At 35.8% G+C, this 21554-nt stretch overlaps 1 protein-coding gene across 8 annotated transcripts in view; it reads left to right on the top strand.

Annotated features, from left to right (window-relative positions):
• The window catches only part of SCAF8 (SR-related CTD associated factor 8), a 202260-nt gene that overhangs the window by 45061 nt on the left and 135645 nt on the right, over window positions 1-21554 (top strand). For 7 of the 8 annotated variants that reach the window (XR_003419236.2, XR_008298254.1, XR_008298253.1 and 4 more), the window contains 6 exons: window positions 6691-6852; window positions 7885-8038; window positions 9080-9210; window positions 12050-12226; window positions 13309-13388; window positions 15139-15256. Coding sequence is in view for 5 of the 8 variants with exons in the window: in XM_053222058.1 (XP_053078033.1) it covers window positions 6691-6852; window positions 7885-8038; window positions 9080-9210; window positions 12050-12226; window positions 13309-13388; window positions 15139-15256 (822 nt within the window). In the remaining 3 variants the exon portion in view is untranslated. The remainder of the gene's footprint in view (window positions 1-6690; window positions 6853-7884; window positions 8039-9079; window positions 9211-12049; window positions 12227-13308; window positions 13389-15138; window positions 15257-21554) is intronic. The other variant, XM_053222059.1, reaches the window with a different exon arrangement.

The following is a 21554-nucleotide window of genomic DNA, read 5'->3' as shown; positions in this document are numbered from 1 at the left end:
ATCAAGGTAATGCTGGTCTCGTAAAATGAGTTTGGAAGTTTTCCTTCCATTTCTGTTTTTTGGGACAGCTTCAAAAGAATAGGTGCTAACTCTTCTTTAAATGTTTGGTAGAATTCCCCTGGAAAGCTATCCAGCCCTGGACTCTTGTTTGTTGGGAGGCTTTTGATTACTGATTCAATTTCTTTACGGGTTATGGGTATGTTCAAATTTTCTGTTTCTTCCTGTTTCAGTTTTGGTAGTTTTATATGTTTCTAGAACTTTGTCAGTTTCTTCCAGATTACACAATTTGTTGGCATATAATTGCTCTTAATATTGTCGTATTGTTTGTATTTCTGCGATGTTGGTTGTGATCTCTCTTCTTTCATTCATGGTTTTTATTTGGGTTCTTTTTTTCTTTTTGATAAGTCTGGGTAGGGGTTTATCAATTTTGTTAATTCTTTCAAAGAACCAGCTCCTGGTTTCATTGATCTGTTCTACTGTTATTTTAATTTCAGTATCATTGATTTCTGCCCTAATCTATTATTTTCTTTCTTCTGCTGGTTTTGGGCTTTATTTGCTGTTCTTTTTCCAGCTCTTTTAGGTGTGGGTTTAGGTTGTGTATTTGAGACCTTTCTTCTTTAGGAAGGTCTGGATTGCTATATACTTGCCTCTTATGACTGCCTTTGCTGCCTTCCAGAGGTTTTGGGCTGTTGTGTTTTCATTTTCATTGGCTTCTGTATATTTCTAAATTTCCTTGGGGCGCCCGGGTGGCTCAGTTGGTTGAGCGTCCGACTTCAGCTCAGGTCATGATCTCACGGTCCGTGAGTTCGAGCCCCGCGTCAGGCTCTGTGCTGACAGCTCGGATCCTGGAGCCTGTTTCAGATTCTGTGTCTCCCTCTCTCTCTAACCCTCCCCAGTTTATGCTTTGTCTCTCTCTGTCTCAAAAATAAATAAACGTTAAGAGAAAAAAAATTAATAATTTCCTGTTTAATTTCTTGATTAAACCATTCATTCTTCACTATGGTGTTCTTTAATCTTGAAGTATTCATGGTGTTTCCAAATTTTTTCTTGTGGTTGATTTCGAGTTTCATAGCGTTGTGGTCTGAAAATATGCAGTGTATGATCTCCATCTTTTTGTACTTGTTGAGGGCTGATTTGTGTCCCAGTATGTGATCTGTTCTGGAGAATGTTCCATGTGCACTCAAGAAAAATGTGTATTCTTCTTTAGCATGAAATGTTCTGAATATATCTGTTGAGTCCATCTGGTCCAGTGTGTGCTTCAAAGCCATTGTTTACTTGTTGATTTTCTGCTTAGATGATCTGTCCATTGCTATAAGTGGGGTATTGAAGTCTCCTACTACTATGGTATTATTGTCAGTGAGTTTCTTTATGTTTTTGATAATTGATTTATGTATTTGGGTTCTTTCACATTGGGGGCATAAATGTTTACAATTGTTAGGTCTTCTTGGTGGATAGACCCCTTAATTATGATATAATGCTCTCTTCATCTCTTGTTACAGTCTTTATTTTAAACTCTAGTTCATCTGATATAAGTATAGTTACTCCAGCTTTCTTTTGATGACCATTAGCATGATAGATCCCTTAATTTCAATATGTGGGTATCTTTAGGTATTAAATGGGTCTCTTGTAAGTAGTATATAGATGGGTCTTGTTTTCTTATTCATTTTGATACCCTTTGTCTTTTGATTGGAGTGTTTAGTCCATTGACATTAAGAGTGAGTACTGAAAGATATGACTTTAGTTGAATTTTGTTGCCTTGTAGACTTGGTGTTGTTCTCTGGTCCTTTCTAGTCTTTGTTGCTTTTGGTCTTTTTTATTCTGTTTGTCTTTTCTCCACTCAAAGAATCCTTAAAATTTCTTACAACCTGAGGCGCCTGGCTGGTTCAGTCAGTTAAGCATCCAACTTCAGTTCAGGTCATGATCTCAGGGTTTGTGAGTTCGAGCCCTGCATTGGGCTCTGTGCTGACAGCTCAGAGCCTGGAGCTTGCTTCAGATTCTGTGTCTCCCTCTCTCTGCCCCTCCCCAGCTTGCACTCTGTCTCTCTGTCTTTCTCAAAAATAAATAAATGTTAAAAAATTAAAAAAAAAAAGATTTCTTGTAGGCCTGATTCAGTTGTCATGAACTCTGTAGTTTTTGTCTGTCTGGGAAACTCCTTATCTCTTCTATTTTGAATGACAGCCTTGCTGGATTAAGAATTCTTTCTGATTCAGCACATTGAATATATCCTGCTGCTCCTTTTGGTCTGCCAAGTGTATGTGGATAGGTCTGCTGCGAACCTGATTTGCCTTCCCTTAAATGTTAAGGACTTTTTTTTTCCCTTGCTGCTTTCACAATTCTTTCCTTGTCTGTGTATTTTGTGAATTTGACTATGATATGCCTTGGTGATGGTCGGTTTTTGTTGAATCTGATGGGATTTCTCTGTGCTTCTTGGATTTTGATGTCTGTGTCCTTTCCCAGACTAGGAAAGTTTTCTGCTATAATTTGCTCACATAAACCTTCTGCCCTTTTTTCTCTCTCTTCATCTCTGGGACTCCTGTGGTTCAGATACTATTCCTTTTTAAAAAGTCACTGAGTTCTCTAAGTCTTGTATCATGCTCTTTTGTCTTTGTTTCCCTCTTCTTCTGCTTCATTATTCTCCATAATTTTATCTTCTAGATCACTGCTTTGCTGCTCTGCTTCATCCATCCTTACTGTTGTGGTGTCTATTTGATACTGCATCTCAGTCATAACATTTTTAATTTCGTTTGGACTAGATTTTACTTCTTTTATCTCTGCAGAAAAGAATTCTTTGCTTTTTTTTCAACCCCAGCTAGTATTCCTATTATCATGATTCTAAATTCTAGTTCAGACTTCTTGGAACTTCTGAGGTTGCACACTTTGGGAAAACTTGAATCATCAGAAGTCTCAAAAATGACAGAAAAGTAGTGTGTTTACCATCTAAAAGAAGATACCACTTATTCTTTACACTTATTTTGTGTTTCCAATTTAAGTTATGTAATTAAATGTTGTTTCCTTAAGTAATATGTAGATTGGTTCATAGCAGTAAAGATCTTGTAGGCTCAATTATATATGTTTAGTATTTGTTGAACCTTCCTTCCCAGTCTTTGTAGCTTTTATTTCCTTTTATTGTCTTATTGCATTAGCTAGGACTTCCAATATGATATTGAAAAGCATTGGTGAGAGGGGCATCCATACCTTGTTGTCATCCATACTTGGTCTTAGTGGGAAAACTTTTAGTTTATCACCAGTGAGTATGATGTTAGTTGTAGGTTTTTTATAGAGCCTGTATCTCTGGATCATGGACTTAACACATGCTTCTTAGTTTTTCTTAGTCCTTCTTAGGCAGGACAGGATGGCTATAGTAGACTGGAGTTGGGTATTCTTCCTCTGGGTCATTGAGGCTCTGGTTAAATAGATTCTCCTGAGTGCATACCTTCTTAAGAACAGAATGCTGCTGGCTATCTCAAAATGGTTCCTTTTCTCCCCCTTCTGCCAGAAACAGGAGAGGATTTTTCTCTGGTATTCACTTTGAGAACTCATGTAGTGTCAGGTATGGCCGTGTCCTGGGAACAGCCCTTTACTACATGCTTTTGTCAGCATCCTTCAGTGCTTTGCAAGTACAGCCATGTGCTCCTGGTTTTACCATTCTAGCTTTGTTTCCTTGAATGTTAACTTTTTGATTTTTTTTTTAATGTTTTATTTATTTTTGAGATAGAGACAGAACATAAGCAGGGTAGAGGCAGAGAGAGAGGGAGACACAGAATCTGAAGCAGGCTCCAGGCTCTGATCTGTCAGCACAGAGCCCAACATGGGGCTCGAACTCACAGACTGAGATCATGACCTGAGCTGAATTTGGACACTTAACTGACTGAGCCACACAAGTGCTCCTAATGTTAACTTTTAATAGCTGAAAATGGCAGCACAAATTCTAATAATAGAATTGGTATATAAATGCTATGTGTTATATAGTACTGATCTAGCTGCGTTTCAGGGAGGAGACCAGCTGAGAGTCTCCATGCTGCTCTGCCATCTTGATTGCAGTCTCAGTCTAATGAATCATTAGATTATGTAATAGTTCATATATTGCAAAGTATGTGGTCCAAGTAACCTAGAGAGTATTTTTGTCAAAAAACCCTGACTTTGATGGTATTCACATAATAGCTTAGATAACATTAGAATGAAAATCACAAAATATGTTCAAAGATGCATTCTCCCTGTGTTACTGCCTTTCTCTCCCTTTAAAAAGGGCTATTTCTGAAGCACAAAAAATTAGAAATTACTAGAATGTAGTTTGAAGATGTTATAACTGAAAACTCAATATGACATAAGTTTATGCTTATTATTTAAAGAGTAAAAATTTCTCATACCAGTGGAAAGCCTTAAGAATTACTGCATTTTTAGTACTGATAGAACTTGAAGAGAAAATTGAAAAAACATTTCACATTTTTGTTTTTAATTTTTCCTTAGGTTTCTAGTTGTGGACTTAGCTACGTTTACCAATTATTAAGTTATTTTAAAGCATGAGGTCATACTTAAGAATTTTTTTTTTTTTGTCATTTTATGTGACTAATAGTACCTAATCTATAAGGAAAATCTGTCCCACAACATTTTAATGTATAGTGTATCTAAAGATCCTGTGGATGAAGAAATGTTTTTTCCCTTAGGCCTTACAGCTTATTACTAAACTGCTAATATATTTTTGAACCTTTGGAATCTTCACAGTAGGCCATAAAGGTCCATTTATTATCTTATGCACTCATGATTCTTCTGTGTTGTGAGTTTGTAATCTGAGTTTTTGTACAAATCAAAGAAAAAGATGCATTTCTTAAAAATTTAGTACATTCATTACTTAGCATTCAGTATTAATTTCTGAAGTTCTTATGAGCAACTTCTAAATTCTGTTCAGTCGTACTCTCAGGGTAGTTATTTATATGAAATATTTCAGATTATTTTGTCTTTAGGAAAATTAAAATGCCAATAAAATATTTAATAAATAATTATTAATCACTTATCTATATTTGTGGCATTAGGGAATAGATACATTTTAACAAAATGAATATCCTGCTTTTCATTAAATTTAAAATTTTTCTTCTCTTTACTAAGATACATTTTTTGCTTGGTTAGGTTTCTGTTTCTTTGAATGTGTAGTAATCAGGAAAATAGCCTTGGCCAGATACATGAGCTGAAGGACAAATAATGCTCAATGTTTTTGGAACTTGAGGGAAAACTATTTCAGACTTTCAAAAACCTTAACTTTCAACCTTTAGGTAGGTTCACTTAAAACTTCAGTATCCAAACACCAACATTATTGCCCTTCTATGAAATATTTCAAGTTCTTAACAGTCAGAATGTTGCAATAGATACTGTGAATTGGTGCTAAAGGACTCCTCATTTTCTTGAGTAAATAAGACTTTAAGGATAATGTTCTTGAAGAGTATTTGAAAGGAGGTGCCTGGGTGGCTCAGTTGGTTAAGCGTCCAGCTCTTGGGCTGTGCACTGATGGTGTGGAGCCTGCTTGGGATATTCTCTCTCTCTCTCTCTCTCTCTCTCTCCCTCTCCCTCTCCCTCTCCCTCTCTCCCTCCCCCCCTCTTGCCCCTCCCCTACTCACACTGTCTCTCTCAAAATCAATAAACTTAAAAAAAAAAAGAGTATTTGAAGGAACAAATGAAGCATCATCTTGTCTTTTTGCAGAATGGAATTACTCATTGTCTCCATTGATAATGCCATTAGAAATGTGTGTGTGTGTGCGTGCGTGCGTGTGTGTTGGGGGTGGATTGAGGTACTTGAGTTTCCAAGGATTTTTCAAGAATGTAATTGTACTTTAGTGCCATATATGATTGCCAGGAAGTTACTTTAGGTGAAATACTTACCTAATTACACCCGAAAGTTGAACCTTGCAGCCATGATTCCATGTTAAGTAACATATGCTTGAGAAGCAGGTTTTCTTATGCTTCTGGATATAGGGACAAACCGGGAGCAGTAAGCTTAATAGTAAAAGGATTCTTCATTGTGCTCACCTGACCAGATAGGCTAGAAAAGCTTCTGGCAAGAAAGTAGGGGGCTTATATTATATTCCTCAATTTGGGTGGTGGAGAAGAATGTTGAGAAATATTTATCAGTGGAGTAGCTAAAAAATATTTTTATAGGATAGATTCTTGTAATCACAATGGTAGTTTCTTATCTTTCTTACAGGTGTGGTAGTTGAGAAAACTTTTGAGACTTTAGGGTCGGTGTATATACACTGTTATAGTTCGTCTTGTTATTTGTTCCTTCCTTAGTACAGAAACCCCTTTGTTACACATTTCAGATGAAGTTTAGTACATGTTGGCCATGCTTTTTTCTAGAGCTCTTTCCTAAATTTGCTGCTTCCTTCCTTGTGGCTTTTCAAAATCATTAAAGAAAAAAAATTTTCTTATAACAGTGCCTTATTTATTCTTGTATTTGTCATCCAAGCTAGTTATGTAGTACTATTACAGAACTTAGGTGATTGGCAGTTGAACTGGGTGTCTGGAGTAGCCAAAGTAGATTGTTTAAGATGCTATTCTAGAGACAGATGGTGTGGAATAGTCAGTGTCTGAATGTTCATTATGTCTACATAAGCATTGTTTCTGTACTTGTATAGGATTTATAATGAAGGTTACCTTCCTTCTCATTATTCCTTCCCTTCCTACTCTTCTTTTTTCTATCAGTGTAAACCAGAATACAAGGTACCTGGACTTTATGTTATTGACTCTATTGTACGACAATCTCGACATCAGTTTGGTCAAGAAAAGGATGTGTTTGCACCCAGATTTAGTAATAACATCATTAGTACTTTCCAGAATTTATATCGTTGCCCTGGGGATGATAAGGTATGCTTTTTTTTTTTTTTTTTAAGTCATTACATTACCTTTTGGTCTTAATGAGACTCTGGATTATCTTAATTTATGATTTTGTTACCCTTTAAGTAATTTTGAATTTGAATATTTAGTTATTAAACTATCCATGTTCTGAGATTCTTAGAATCTTCTGAAAGTGGAGAGATGTAGATGATTTTGCTAATTTTTAACTTATTGAAGCAGTTGGTTGGTGTTAAACTGGCTATAATAAGCTTTTGGAAATACACTAAAAGCTTATTTATTTGCACACAAAACTAATTCAGTGTTTTGATATTTGACCTTAGCTGATATGCACCTATTAAGTGTCTATGAAACATGGGTCTGCCAAGCAGTTGATAGAAAATAACTGCATTTATTTTCTTATGGTGGAGTTTCACCAGTGCCAGAAACCACACTGCTGCCTGCCAGTCTGAGTGAATAAATATTCCATACCACATAAAAAGAAGGCTTTGGAACCTGACAGAGAATAAAAAAGTTTATGTGTGTCCAAAGATGTTAGAATTTTACTTATTTTGGATGCTAATTTGGAAATTTAGTAATCTCTTCTGATAGGTTGATTGCACTATTAAATTTTTAAAAAGTCATGTAAGATAAGGACTTTGTCCTGAAGTTTGTTATTTTTTTAAAAAATAAAGTTAAAATGACCTGTAAATACCGCTTTGGTGCTGAGATGAATCCTGATCACGTCAGCAGCCTGAATGCAGTCTCCAGCCAGCCCTAACCAGCGATCTCCTCAGACCTCACATAGAAGCTGGAACCTAGTTGCCATTCTTGCCTTTCGCTAAATGTGGCTTTCATTTGCCTTGTATATCTATCCAGATGAACCTTTTTTTCCAAGTGTGTTAAGCAAATGCAAAATTACAGAAACATGATTTCAGAGGTAGAAAGGACTATAGAAGTATTTTAACCCGTCCTTCCCATTCGCTGCTCAAATAGTCTCTGAAATGACTGTGCTAAGGCTCTGAAAGCAAAAAATTAAAATGTCATTTTTCTTTTTACCTCTAGAGTAAAATAGTGAGAGTATTAAACTTATGGCAGAAAAATAATGTGTTTAAGAGTGAGATTATTCAGCCTCTTCTGGATATGGCAGCAGGGATTCCTCCCCCGGTTGTCACACCTGTTTTGGCCAGTACTACTGCTGCTATGAGCAACACCCCAGGTATGTTCCTTCCTTAGAGATTTGTTCTCCGAATATTCTACTCCTGTTTTTCAGGTGATTATTCATACGTAAAGTAACTGTTTGACAGTGCAGGAGAATTTATCTAGCATTAGATAACTGAAAGGAAATGTAATTTGAAGGAAAAATAAACTCAGATTTTATATTTGTGTGTAATTCTTTTCTAAAAATGTTTTAAATCCCTAGTAACAAATATAATGAATGTTGGGAAATTGGTTTGTCACTTAGGTTTTTTTCCTGGTTTAGGCTGCCTGTAGTCTTTTAAACTTGCATGTAAATCACCTCAATATTCACAGTTTAGTAGGGGAACTTAATATTTATAAGGAACCCTGAAAAAATTATTTAATGGAGCCAAGAATACTTTCATAATAATCTGAAAATCCTGTTTTTTGAAGTATATTTAAATGACATTTAAAATTTATAATAATTTAAGTATTAACATTTGGTTGTCTGTGTCTATACACCTATACATCCTTTTTTGTTTTTTGTTTTTTAAGTTTATTTACTTAGAGAGAGCAACCAGGGGAGCAGCAAAGAGAGAGGGAGAGAGAGAATCTCAAGCAGGCTCTGTGCTGTCAGCACAGAGCCCAATATGGTCTATGAGATCGTGACCTGAGCCGAAACCAGGAGTTGGACATTTTAACTGAGCCACCAAGGTGTCCTCATATACATCCATTTTAAACAAAAATAGCTTCATATTATACATACTGTTTTATATTTTTTAAAATTATATTTTGAATATTTCCTCCTGTCATTGAATCTTCTTCTGTAGTAAGATTTTTAATGACTTCTAAGCATTGTAGGCTCCTTTAAAGTAGTAGCTTAGTTAATGAGGACAAGTATGGACAGATCCTTTTGGTATTTTTTTTCAACCTACCTAATTCTGTAATTATACAATAAAATAAAAACATTTATTTAAGTTTGTATATATTTTATAAAAGTGACAAAGCAAATCTCTCTACCTTTCCAAGTCTTATTTATTTACTTTACATATTTGTTTGGGTGGTATGTCTTTTTTAAAAGGAACGCCTGTGACACCTGTTACTCCAGCCAATGTTGTCCAGGGTCTGCCCGATCCATGGGTATCTCAGATAACAAATACAGATACACTTGCCGCTGTAGCTCAGATCTTACAAAGTCCTCAAGGCCAACAGGTGAGCATTTTTTTTGTTACATGAACAGTGATTTAGAGCTCATTTTCATAATGTACCCACCTATATATGTGTTTTCTTATTTTGTAAAAATGAGATCACACTAGTACTCGGTAGCTTGCCTTTGTTTTAAATTTAGTAAAACATCGTTATATGTGCTGTTCTATAAAAAATGCATTTTACGCTAAAATATTGATTTAGCACCTAGTTTTTGCCAAACATTATTAGATGCTATTGTTACTCCGCTGACAAGACAGGGAGGTCTTCTGTCTTGGGAAAGATGTCTTTCTTAAGCATAAAACTTTATTTAGATAGTGACACATAAGTTAAAACAGAGTGAATTTTTAGAGGGACTAGGTTTCGGAGAAGGGGTCAGAACTAGGGAGGGTAGCCAAGAGAAGGTGTTTTTGAGGAGTGGCATTTGAAATGAGACTTTGAAATGGAACTAGTCATGGTAGGATTTGAAGATAGCTCATTCTTAGCATCTCCTTTTTTTTTTTTTAACCTGTCCTTTAAAAACCAAATTTATTATGATCTGTGCAATAAAATCCCCCAAACTCTTTTTCCAGATATTCATGAGATTTCAGCCACCTGTAAGTTTTTGTTTAAATGTCGCCTCACTAAGTCCTTTAAAAAGTGATTTAAAACTGCACATTCTTAACGGCACATTCTTGCACCCCCATACTTCTTTTTCCTATCACCTGCCTGCCTTCTTTCTTTCTTTCTTTTTTTTTTTTAAAGTTTATTTTAACTTATTTTGAGAGAGAGCGTGTGTGCAAGCAGGGGGTGGGCATGGAAAGAAAGAATCCCAGGCAGGCTCCACACTGTCAGTGCAGAGAGCAGTACAAGACTCGATCCCACAAACCATGAGATCATGACCTGAACTGAAATCAAGAGCCGGATGCCTAACTGACTGAGCCACCCAGGCGCCCCTTTTCTATTACATTATATAATCTATCTTGTATTACATTATATAATTTACTTATTTTGTTCATTCTCTGTCTCTTCCCACTGGAATGTATGAAGGACATACATACAGAAGGACGAGGAGTTTTTTGTTGTTTTGTTCACTCATGTATCTCTAGTATTTAGGTAGCAGATGGTCAGTACATTTTTGTAGAATGAGTGAGTAGTGAGTGTATAGAGCACAACAATGCTGGGTACACAAAAGATCTTTTAGAGTTGAGATGTCTGGAGGATAAGATGGCCTGTGTATAGAAGTTAACGATGACAAATCTGAAATGGTAGACCTAAATGTGGGACATGGGTTTCAAAAGACAGAAATGGTGGGCTGAAAAAGAAAGGGCTTAGCAGTGTGGAATCGCCACAGGTTTTTATGTTGAAGTCACATGATCTGAACGGTACTTTAATGGATGAGGGGGGAAAGAACCCTAGAGATAGCAAGTAGTGGTAACAATGATAAAGGAAAGGAAGTAATGAATATGTGAAAATAGAGTAGTAGACTCTAAAAGGACAGTCTCAGAAAAAAGGGACTATTCTAGAGTTTTAAACGTGTAAAAACGAATTGGGAAACTGAATTGGGTATTAGATAAAATTATCAAATTATTAATTTTATTTTGTGATAAGGATGTTTTGAAAATAATTCATAAAGAAAATGTTCTCATTTAAAAGACACCTATTAAAATAAATAATTTTGTCAGGAGAAGTGATTTTTCCAGAAGAAATAGTACAAAGAATTCCCAGATGAAACAGTACAAAGAAAGTTAAGAAGACACAGTAATCGGTAGAATATGAAGTCTGAGTAGAGGGAAAAGTAGGATGCTGCTGCGGTGCTTTGAACCTGACTGAAACAGTAACAGTGCTGTGTGGAAAAATGGGGATGTCAAAAGAGATGTGTAAACCAGAAAATATGATATTAACCCCCTTCACTCCCCCCCTCCCTGCCCCCGCCCCACCCTTCCTCCTCTTCCTACCTTTCATCCTCCTTCCCCCCCCCTCCCTCCATCCTGTGTGTTCTGGAGCAGTAACTCAGCTGTCATATATTTTTGTATTACTTTCTTTGCTCTCCCATTACTAGCTTGTAGTAGTTGTTTATTTGATAGCCAGATGACTCTAGATGTTTCTTATGTTGCTGTTTTTAGATAGGCCTGAAATTACTTACTTTCATCTTGGAAGGCTTTTGTACCTTCTCCCACTGTAAATTGATCTTCACTTAAACAGTACACATTCATTGTTTCTATTTTGAAGTGATAATTCTCAGATTTAACCCAGGTTTAGTTCTTGATTAGGAAAGTATTAATTACTTGTAAGATGTACGTAGGGTTTATCTAACTATGAAATATCTTCAGGATCTTAACTGTTGTTTCTGCTTTTTCAAAGGATGAGTGAATAGGGGGAACAGGGATTTGCTTTCAATAGTTGTTGGCACTATTCACCTTTAATTTCCTTACTTCGAGACTGCTCCAGGGGACAGATTTCTTACTTTTTCTGCTTTCAGGAGATGTGTTATCTGATGAGAAATCTGAAAGATAGCAGAAGCAATTGTCACTTGTTCTTTTACAGAGATGAAGGAGTTTATTGAAGAAGGAATGAAAAGCTTAATGAAAAAAAAAATCAGTTTGTGTATGACAGGTTCTTTACCTGTTATGATATGACCACTTTATTAGGCTTAAAGTTCAAGACTTCCCAGAAGCACAGAAGACCTATTAAGGATTTTTTTAAAATCTTTTTTTTTTTAATTGTTGTTTTGAGTTCATATAAATTTTTCTTTTTCCAAAGACTGTAGGATGTAGAATTTTATTGACTGAAAGTTTTAGGTGGGTATTCTTACAAATAAAACTCAGCATGTGTTTGTAATGACTTTTCCTTTTTTCCCTTCCAGCTTCAGCAGTTGATACAAACTTTACAACTCCAGCAGCAGAAGCCTCAGCCTTCTATCCTGCAGGCCCTGGATGCTGGGCTGGTTGTGCAGTTGCAAGCTCTCACGGCCCAGCTGACGGCGGCAGCTGCAGCGGCCAACACCCTGAACCCCTTAGAACAGGGGGTGTCTTTCAACAAGGTAGAGATTACATTATCGGATCTGTTCTGTATGAAGTGTTCAATTGTATATGCTATCGTGTGGATTCTAAGTCTGTAGACTACGTTTTATTATAGAACTATTATAATATGCATTGGACTGTATAAGACATTATGAATTTTACAAAAAGTTTAGGCTTCCGAAAGAACTCCACTTAAAACATTTAGAATATTCTCTTTTAACTGAAGTTAACTAGTTGGTAAAATTGTTTTTTCACCGTTGAGGCAAATGATAATTTTCTGAATTTTTGAATTTCTTTTATGGATGTTACAAATACGCTAATTTTCATGTTCTATGTTGTAAAATTTTAACTTGCTAAAATTATAATTGTTCAAAATGTGGAAATTCAAAGGAGCACTTCTCTACAAGTTGTCAATATGCTGTAATATTATGATAAATTGAGGCCTGACTATAAAGAATAGTGGTTTTAAAGTTGAAAATCATTCATGTGTAATTTATTGTGTTAGCCTCAATAGTCTTGTTAATTATGGGACTATTAAGATATCTTGGAAGTATTACCCATATTATTTGTGCTTCTGCTGCTGTATTTTTTAAGGAAAACAAATGTTGATTTGTTTTGTTATTAGACTTTTTTAGCTAGCACCTTAGTCTGAAAATAAATAGCTAAACCACATAAAAAAACCTTTAAATCGGTCATGTAAAAGATAGTAGAGCATCCTAAGAAGAGAAATGTACTAGGAATAGATCCATTGATTATAGTTGCAGATGTTTTTCAATCAAGCTTTATTCTCATTGGGAAGCCACTTAAATATTTTAATCCCAGTCTTTTATAAAGCATCAGTATTTATTCCGTGTGTTGTGATTTGTTTTGTTACATAAGGCAGTGTATGTCAGAATACTTTAAAATAAAGATCCACTCAGTTAAATGCTTTGTTATAGCATAACATAAGATTATATAAAACATTTTTGTATTAAATGGTACAGGTAAATTAATGGGATGTTACTGACATTCAGAATAGCATTAGTAACATACTTTCATGTGAAGCACTTTTTAATTTGTCTTTCTCTTCTTTTTTTCCTCCCCCCGCCTCCCCACCACTTAGAAGTTGATGGATAGGTTTGATTTTGGGGAAGATTCTGAGCATAGTGAAGAACCCAAAAAGGAAATTTCAGCTTCTCAACTGTAAGAATTCTTTCTTTATAACTATAAACTTTTCCCATTACTGCGATAAACATTGGATGGGACATTGCCTCCTGAACCACCAAGTGTACTGTGAATAAGTTGGGATATAATTTCAGGTTGTTGAGCACTCACACTACAGAAAGATGGTGGGGTTTTGTCTTGTTGCCTCCCCTCTATTATTTGGACTCTCAGATCTTTGCAAATATTTGGGATATATCAAAATTCTTTACAGGGAAATTGATAGATGTTGATAAATCTAGTTGTGATATTTTCTGTCTGTATTAGGCTTTATGTTATTTAATTCAGTTGTAAGAATATTTTAAATAATAGGAAAGAAGCTTGCTTCTAATGTCAATGACTACTTCTAGGAAGTCTGCCAGATTCTGGATGTGTTTCTGACTAAGCAGGAGTAAGGATTAGGACTGTAGGGACTTCGGTTTTTTTTAAAGATATGGATTGTATATTTTTATTTAGATTAGTGTTTTTTATTTTTCTCAAACAGTTCTGTGCAGCCCTAGGTTCTTGTGGGTTTGAGAAAAGACCAGTGGGGAAGAGGATGTTGGAGAGTGGGGGTGTAGAAGTTGGGGGTTTGGAGGAGGGGTGATGAATGGGGAGAACACCTCTGGGAATCTTGTTTTAAGCAGAGGTTATTAATTTTATATATTGGGATAACACTTTTAAAAAACATTTATATACATAAAAATACAAATATATCCTTTTGGTAAAGATATTCTACTTGGAAAATTAAAAACTAATGTTTTAGATTGTGAATTATAAAGTTAGAGGAGAAATATTTAAGATCATGTTAGATCAGTGTCCTGAACAATGTAAGAATCTCCTTTAATGGTTCTGATAAGGTGTTTTGTAATGTTTCATTTTTATGCCTTATATGATGAGAAGTTAAATAATTTCTTGTTACTGAGTCTTGTATGATTTACTTAACACACACTGATCCGTTTGGCATTCTGAAGCAAGGAAACAAATTTGCTCCATTATCTTTTGAGACATAGCCTTTCAATATTTGAAGTTAGGTATCATTCTTCCCCTTAGGTTTATTTGCTCCAGATGAAGTACACTTTTTTTCAACTGTTTCAAGACTTCTCACCATCCTGATTGCCCCTTTTGGGATGCCCTCTTTTTTGTTCATGTCTTACCTTGTGGCACCCAGAATTCCAGGTGTATTCCAGGTGTGAATTTCCCAGAGTATAGTTAAATTATTATTTCCTCTTACCTAAATACTGTTTCTGTTAACATACCTAATAATTTGAATGCTTTTCTAAAGAAAGCAGATTAGTTTTATAAAGTTTATGGTCAATTACAATTGTAGATTTCACATGTACTGATTGATAGACCATTTCTCCCGCTATCTTATAGTTAGAGAAGGAGTTAAAGTGACAATGTTTAAATACATTTAACTGTTTTTATGTGTTTTCATTGAGATTTTCTTAAAATGCTCTAATGTAAAAAATACTAATTTATATGCATTTAATAGCTTGAGACCATAATAATAGATCTTCCATCAGAGTATCTCTAACATGTTATCCATCTATTGAAAGACTATTGGAGAGGATCTTTCTATTTTAACATAATAATGTTCTGAGGTATTCCATTTTCTCTTAATATTTCAAAAGTAAACATTGTAGTAGAGTATGTTTCATTTAATTGGCATTGGGGGAGTTGAATATTCACTTATTTTCATATTATCTTTACTGGGTTTTAAAATGTATTTCCATTTATTTTTTTCTTCTAGTTCTCATGTTTCAGAATCTGTGAACAATTCAATTTTTCATCAGATAGCAGAACAACTACAGCAGCAAAACCTTGAACATCTCAGACAGCAGCTCCTGGAACAGCAACAGCCTCAAAAGGTTTATAACTCCATCTTGTGGTCTTTAGAGTTATTGCTGCCTGTGTTCTGTAAAATGTTGTTTCTCAAGGATGGTGGTTTTTCTTCAACTTTATTACAAGATCAGCCTTTTCAGAACCTTTATATTTTTTGTTACCAGAATGTGTTCTGGATATATGCATGTGCTCGGTACACTCGAGGTGGTGTTCTCGTATTACAACTTGAAACTTCACGTGCTTTCCTCTCCGCTCAATTCCTAATCAAACAAGGTCATGATGATTTTGCTTCTGTTGATGGTGATGATGGCAAAATAGATTGCTATTTTTAATTAGGCTATTATCGTGTGGCAGGAGGTTTGTGAGGCATGATAACATTTAATGCTGTGAGATAGATTTTTGATGCCCATTGTACATTACAGAAAGTTGTACCTTAGTGAAATGAAACATCCATTGCAAAAATATACAGCTGATATCATATATCATTAGTCCTAAGATGCATCATTATTTTATGTATGGCTAAGAATTTTTAATCACTTCAAAAGTACAACATCCCATGGAGTTGCAAGAATCCTATAAATTACAGGGATAATATATGAAGAAGAATCATATCTTAGAATCGATAAAGTGGCAAAGGCAGGGTTAATCCATTACAAAGCCTATTTTTGCTCTATATGAGAAATACAGATATAAACTGTTTAAATAAGACTGTTTTCAAATCCCCCCCTGGCCACCCAATCACACTTTTTCCTAGTATCTAAAACGTTTTGGGGGCGCCTGGGTAGCTCAGTCGGTTGAATGACCAACTTCGGCTCAGGTCATGATCTCACGGTTTGTGAGTTCGAGCCCAGCGTTGGGCTCTGTGCTGACAGCTTGGAGCCTGGAGCCTGGAGCCTGCTTCAGATTCTGTGCCTCCCTCTCTCTCTGCCCCTCCCCCACTCATGCTCTGTCTCTGTCTCAGAAATAAACAAACATTAAAAAAAAATTAAAACTTTTTGGCACTAAAATAATAGTATAAACATTTTTAAAATACGAGTGATACATTGTTAGACAAATGATATATACGAGATGAACAAAAAAGCATCTGGCCTCAAGTAGTCTCTTCTCTAATGGAGCACATACATCTGTATGAACATAGGGAAGAATTCTAGTTCCTGTGATGGTAGAGGTGCAAGTGAAGGACAGTAGAAATAAAGAAGACAGAAGAGTTACTTAAAAAAATTTTTTTTGTTAAGGTTTATATATTTTTGAGAGGGAGACTAAGCACGAGCAGGGGAGGGGCAGAGAGAGGAAGACACAGACTCTGAAGCAGGCTCCAGGCTCTGAGGTGTCAGCACAGTGCTCAACGCAGGGCTCGAACCCGTGAACTGTGAGATCATGACCTGAGCCGAAGTTGGATGCTTAACTGACTAAACCACCAGGTGCCCCAAATGGAAGAGTTATTTTAGATTAAAGGTATGGCAAACATTTGAGACACTGCTGGGATCTGAACTTGTCTTTTTCATGCAAACAGTAAACATAAAATGGACATTAATGGTATTTGCTAGGTTGGAACTTACACCTGGAGTTATGAGAATGGAATTCTGCAGTATTTTCTGTCAGGCAGATAGGTCTGCCTGAGCATTCAGAGACTTAAAGGTAGAGTACAATGCAGAACATTTGGATGTTGTTTAAAGAAAAGCACAAGTTGTAAATCAATGGAAAAAAACAGGTTGTCATTGATACAATAAAAAATCACAGAGCTGTCAAAGAGACGGGATAATAGTGAAGGAAAAGTTTATCCAAACAAGAGATTTGTCCAGCTATAAATGTGACAGTTTTGACTGTCTTAGATCTAGTTTCATTTTAGAAGGTTTAACAGAAGCAGTAAAATGAAGGTAGTACTTTTAAAATTAGCACCCAAATTATTGAAGTGAAAATTACTAGAAACTTGAGAGAGGGCTATTCTGTCTGAAGAATCTCACCAACTAAAGAAAAACAGAACTCTGGTCTCTTAGTTAATTATCCTATACATTATCTCCACAATTTTATTTATTTGTTTTCCTCCACAGTTTTAAAGGATACAGTAATATCCTTTTTTTAAATTTTTTTTTAATGTTTGTTTATTTTGGGGGGAGAGAGCGTGAACAGGGGAGGGGCAGAGAGAGGGAGACACAGAATCCAAAGCAGGCTCCAGGCTCTGAGCTGTCAGTACAGAGCCTGATGCAGGGCTCGAACTCAAAAACCACAAGAACATGACCTGAGCCCGAAGTCCAACACTCAACCAACTGAGCCACCCAGGCATCCCAGTAATAAGATCCTTTTGAAAGAAGTAGATGTTCTTAAAAGCTTCTGTTCAAAAATGAGTGTTAAAGAAAGGGAGTAGTGGAATAAAAGCAACTTTTCTAATACATCAGGTGGATAATGTTCAAAACCTATGGCAAATTTAGAATCAGAAAGTGTATCAACAGAGTAACCATTCAATTTAATAAAGTGTGTAATTGGCAAACCAGTTGCCTTAGTGTGTTTAAGATAGGGTGACATGAGCAGAAAAAGGAAGCATTTTGTTCACCAGTGAGCTCATTATGGCGGCCTAAAAGTTTTTATGTCTCAGAGAAAAGAATAGGATTGCTGGTGCCACCCCATTCATTGCAGCCCTGACCACACCTGCATGCAGGTTGAGATCTCGTGTCCCTAACAAGAGAAAACCACTGAAAACAGAGCCCTTCCAGGGAGTGACCGAATTGTGAAGGGAGTGATAGTCATGTCAGAAAGGGAATGATTGCTGTTGTCTTGAGTAAGTTGTAGATCATGATATTGGTAATTGTTTTATCAGGATATTCAAAAGATGTCAGGACAGCTATAGCTCAAAATGAAATGCTGACAATGAAAATAGTATGACTAACAAAAAGGGCTTTTAGAAGAATGTTAGGAATAAAACAGTTATGGAAGATTCAACAACTTAATGAAGAGCTGTCATTATGTAACTTACTTTGATTCAGTAATTTTTTATATAGGAGAATATATGGACAAAGTAAATTGAACATGATGAAACCTAAGATGGGTGATAGTATTAAGAGCCTTGAGTTGATGTCTTGGCTCACATAAATTGCATTTCATGGTCCTGAGGTTGTAGGATTATAGCATAGCATATGGGGATTTCAGTAAAGCCTTTGAAGTCTTTCCTGTCACTGATACAGAAAAAAGTGGAGGAATGGGGATCTATAACTGATTAAAATGTGACACTTAGGTTTTTATTTTTATTTATTTTTAATGTTTATCTAGAGAGAGAGTGTCTGCAAAAGTGAGGGGAGGAACAGACAGAAAGGAGAGAATCCCAAGCACGTTCCACACTGACAGCTGATCAACACGGGGCTCGATTCCACAAACCATGAGATCGTAACTTGAGTCGAAATCAGCAGTTGGACGCTTAACCCATGGAGCCATCCAGGCATCCCTCAAAATGTGACATTTTAATGAGTGTTAATCCAACCTCGAAAAAAGTCTCTACTAGCTGCCATTAATCCTCTTCTATTTTTTTAGTATTGATGCTTTACATGAGGACATCATTGAAGAAAGTAGAGTTGTATACCAGGACGTATACTAAAGATGTATACCAGTATATCAGAAAAACAGTCATTTGCCACCTGGGTCCAATGGATCCTTTTTAAATATACTTGGCATCATCTTACAGATAATTTACAGAAGTGAGGCTAAAAGAGATAGGGAAGAAAACTTCATGAGCAATTTTAATATATGTAATTGAAATGCTACCAATTAAATTCAAATGTCCCATGTTCTTGGGGCACCTGGGTGACTAGGTTAAGCATCCTACTCTTGATTTCTGCTGAGGTCATGATCTCAGGTTTGTGGGATTGAGCCCCACTGCAGGTTCTGCACTGACATCAAGGAGCCTGCTTGGAATTCTGTCCCTCCCTCTCTCTCTCTTCACCCCTCCCCTGCTCTGTCTCTCTCAAGATAAATACACCTAAAAAATGTCACACGGTCTTTTAGCAAAATAGGACAGTCCAGGGTGCTTGTTGCACAATGGTGCAAGATAAAGTTCTTCTAGTTATGTGACTAAGTAGATGAAAAGACCCTAGTTTTGTTCTTAGAGACAATTTTTCTGCCATTAGTTTTGGAGTTTGAGAAGTACGTTTAGGATGTGGTCGTCTGAAAACTCATAGTCTCCTATTTCACTTAGATACTAAATTTCACCATCATCATTGGAGTCTAGAATGCTGCTCTTTCTTTGTATTCATCTTTATTTTGTGTAATAATTATGAACTATGTTCCTCTATCACTTTTCTTCTCTTTGCCATTATGTACAGAAATGGAAAAATCTAAATATTCAGCCGTGTTCCAAGGAGAGCTTAAAAGCAGACTACAGACATAGTGTCTCCATTTTTATTTATACCTTGAAATATACAGTGTTTTTAGTAACGCAGTAAAACTGGATGATGATGATTTTATTGCACTGTTGAATTACCCTTCTAGACAGTTAATTTGCTTTTGCTTTTGTGTATTATTTTAGTCTTTTTTTTTTTTTTTTTTTTTTTGAGAGAGAGAGAGAGAGAGTGAGAGAGAGCACGAGTGGACGAAGGGCAGAGAGAATCTTCAGCAGGATCCATGCCCTGCATGGTTGATCTCATGACCGTGAGATCATGAGTTGAGCCGAAATCAAGAGTCAGATACTTAACTGACTGAGCCACCTAGGTGCCCCTATTTTAGTCTTTCTTGAAATAATTGGGAACAATTGATGAATGAGAATAATTCTTAGGATGATGAAATAGCAAAATGTTTCAATATATATAGGAATATAAGACCTCTAAGATCCCAAAATATATCTTAGATATAAAAAAGGATCTAGTGGACTTAATGCTGCTAATTGCAAGATAATAGGATGAATTTTAGTTGAATTTTTAATGTAAATTTTCTCTTCATTCTTCATAAGACCTTTAAGAAAGAATAAAGGTCATGAAATCACAGTCTTTCCAAATGGGTAAAACTCAAAAAAGCAACTCAGAAACTAAAATTACTTGTGGTGGATCTTGGTGGTTATACCAAGAATTAAGCATTAAATAGAAAAATAGGGTGAAAAACAAGGGTGGGTGGATACAAAGCTTAAGATAAATGGAGAAGTAAGAAAAATCTGATGTGAAGAAAATATGCGTACTGAATCAGGACCAAATATAAGACTCAGGATGGAATTGATTATTCCTTGCTGTGTTAAAAATTCTATTGTTAGTATACTGTTGTAAAGACCTAAGCCAGGACTGTGCTTAAAAGGTTTTTGTTTGATTTGTTCTGGAAGAATATGCTTGCTTACTGACATTTTGGCCAGTACTGTGGTATGTGGTAGGTGTTTCACAGAAGTCTTCTAATTCCAACTTCAGCTTTATTTCTCAATCTTGAAAATGTTAGTTATTCTTATAGAACCTGTTCTTCGTAAAATAAGAGACTTGGAACGGTTCTTTAAATGCTCTTTTTGGCTCTTAATTTTTATGTTTTTTTTTTTTCTTTCAGATTAAATGTCATTAGAGTAAGATTTTTTTTTTTTTTCCCCCTTAACCGTTACTCAGGGTGTGCCTGGTTGGCTCACTCAGTTAAGCATCTGACTTCAATTCAGCTCAGGTCAAGATCTCGTGTTTCGTGGGTTTAAGCCCTGCATCAGGCTGTGTGCTCACAGCTCAACCTGGAGCCTGCTTTGGATTCTGTGTCTCCCTCTCTCTCTCTGCTCCTCCCCTGCTCATGCTCTGTCTCTCTTTCTCTCAAAAATAAATAAACATAAAAAAATTAAGATATAATTGACATATAACTATGTAAGTTTAAGGTCTACAACATCATGATTTGATAGATTTATGTATCCCAATTAGCTGACACCTCTATAATGTCATAAAACTGTCATTTCTTTTTGTGGTAGGAATGGTTAAGATCTAGTCTGTGAGCAACTTTGAAATTTATAATGTAGTCACTATGCTGGTATTCCTCTTATAGATGGGACTGAAGTTCACAATTCAAGTAACTTGTTCACAATCACAGAGTCTGTAGCAAGGGAACAGACTTTTTGAGTTGCTCTTCTCTGTTAATTATTACAGTAACTCCCAGCTTGTGTACTGCCAGGAACTGTTTTTACTGATCTTCAACACCTGTGAAGATGTTTTAGGAAAGTTTATGTAGGGAGACGTTTTCATAATTAGTTTCCTCATATTTGGTTAACACCATAGTATATGTAATTGCTGAATCACGTTCATACTAATAAATATCACATAAGCAGTGTCGCTATATCATGTTGCTGTAAATCTAGTCCCAGCAAAAAAAAGGGGGGTAAGAAGTGTTCAAATT

Source organism: Acinonyx jubatus, chromosome B2 (genome assembly GCF_027475565.1).
Source record: "Acinonyx jubatus isolate Ajub_Pintada_27869175 chromosome B2, VMU_Ajub_asm_v1.0, whole genome shotgun sequence".
Lineage (NCBI taxonomy): Eukaryota > Metazoa > Chordata > Mammalia > Carnivora > Felidae > Acinonyx > Acinonyx jubatus.
This window is presented reverse-complemented; position numbering and strand designations above follow the sequence as displayed.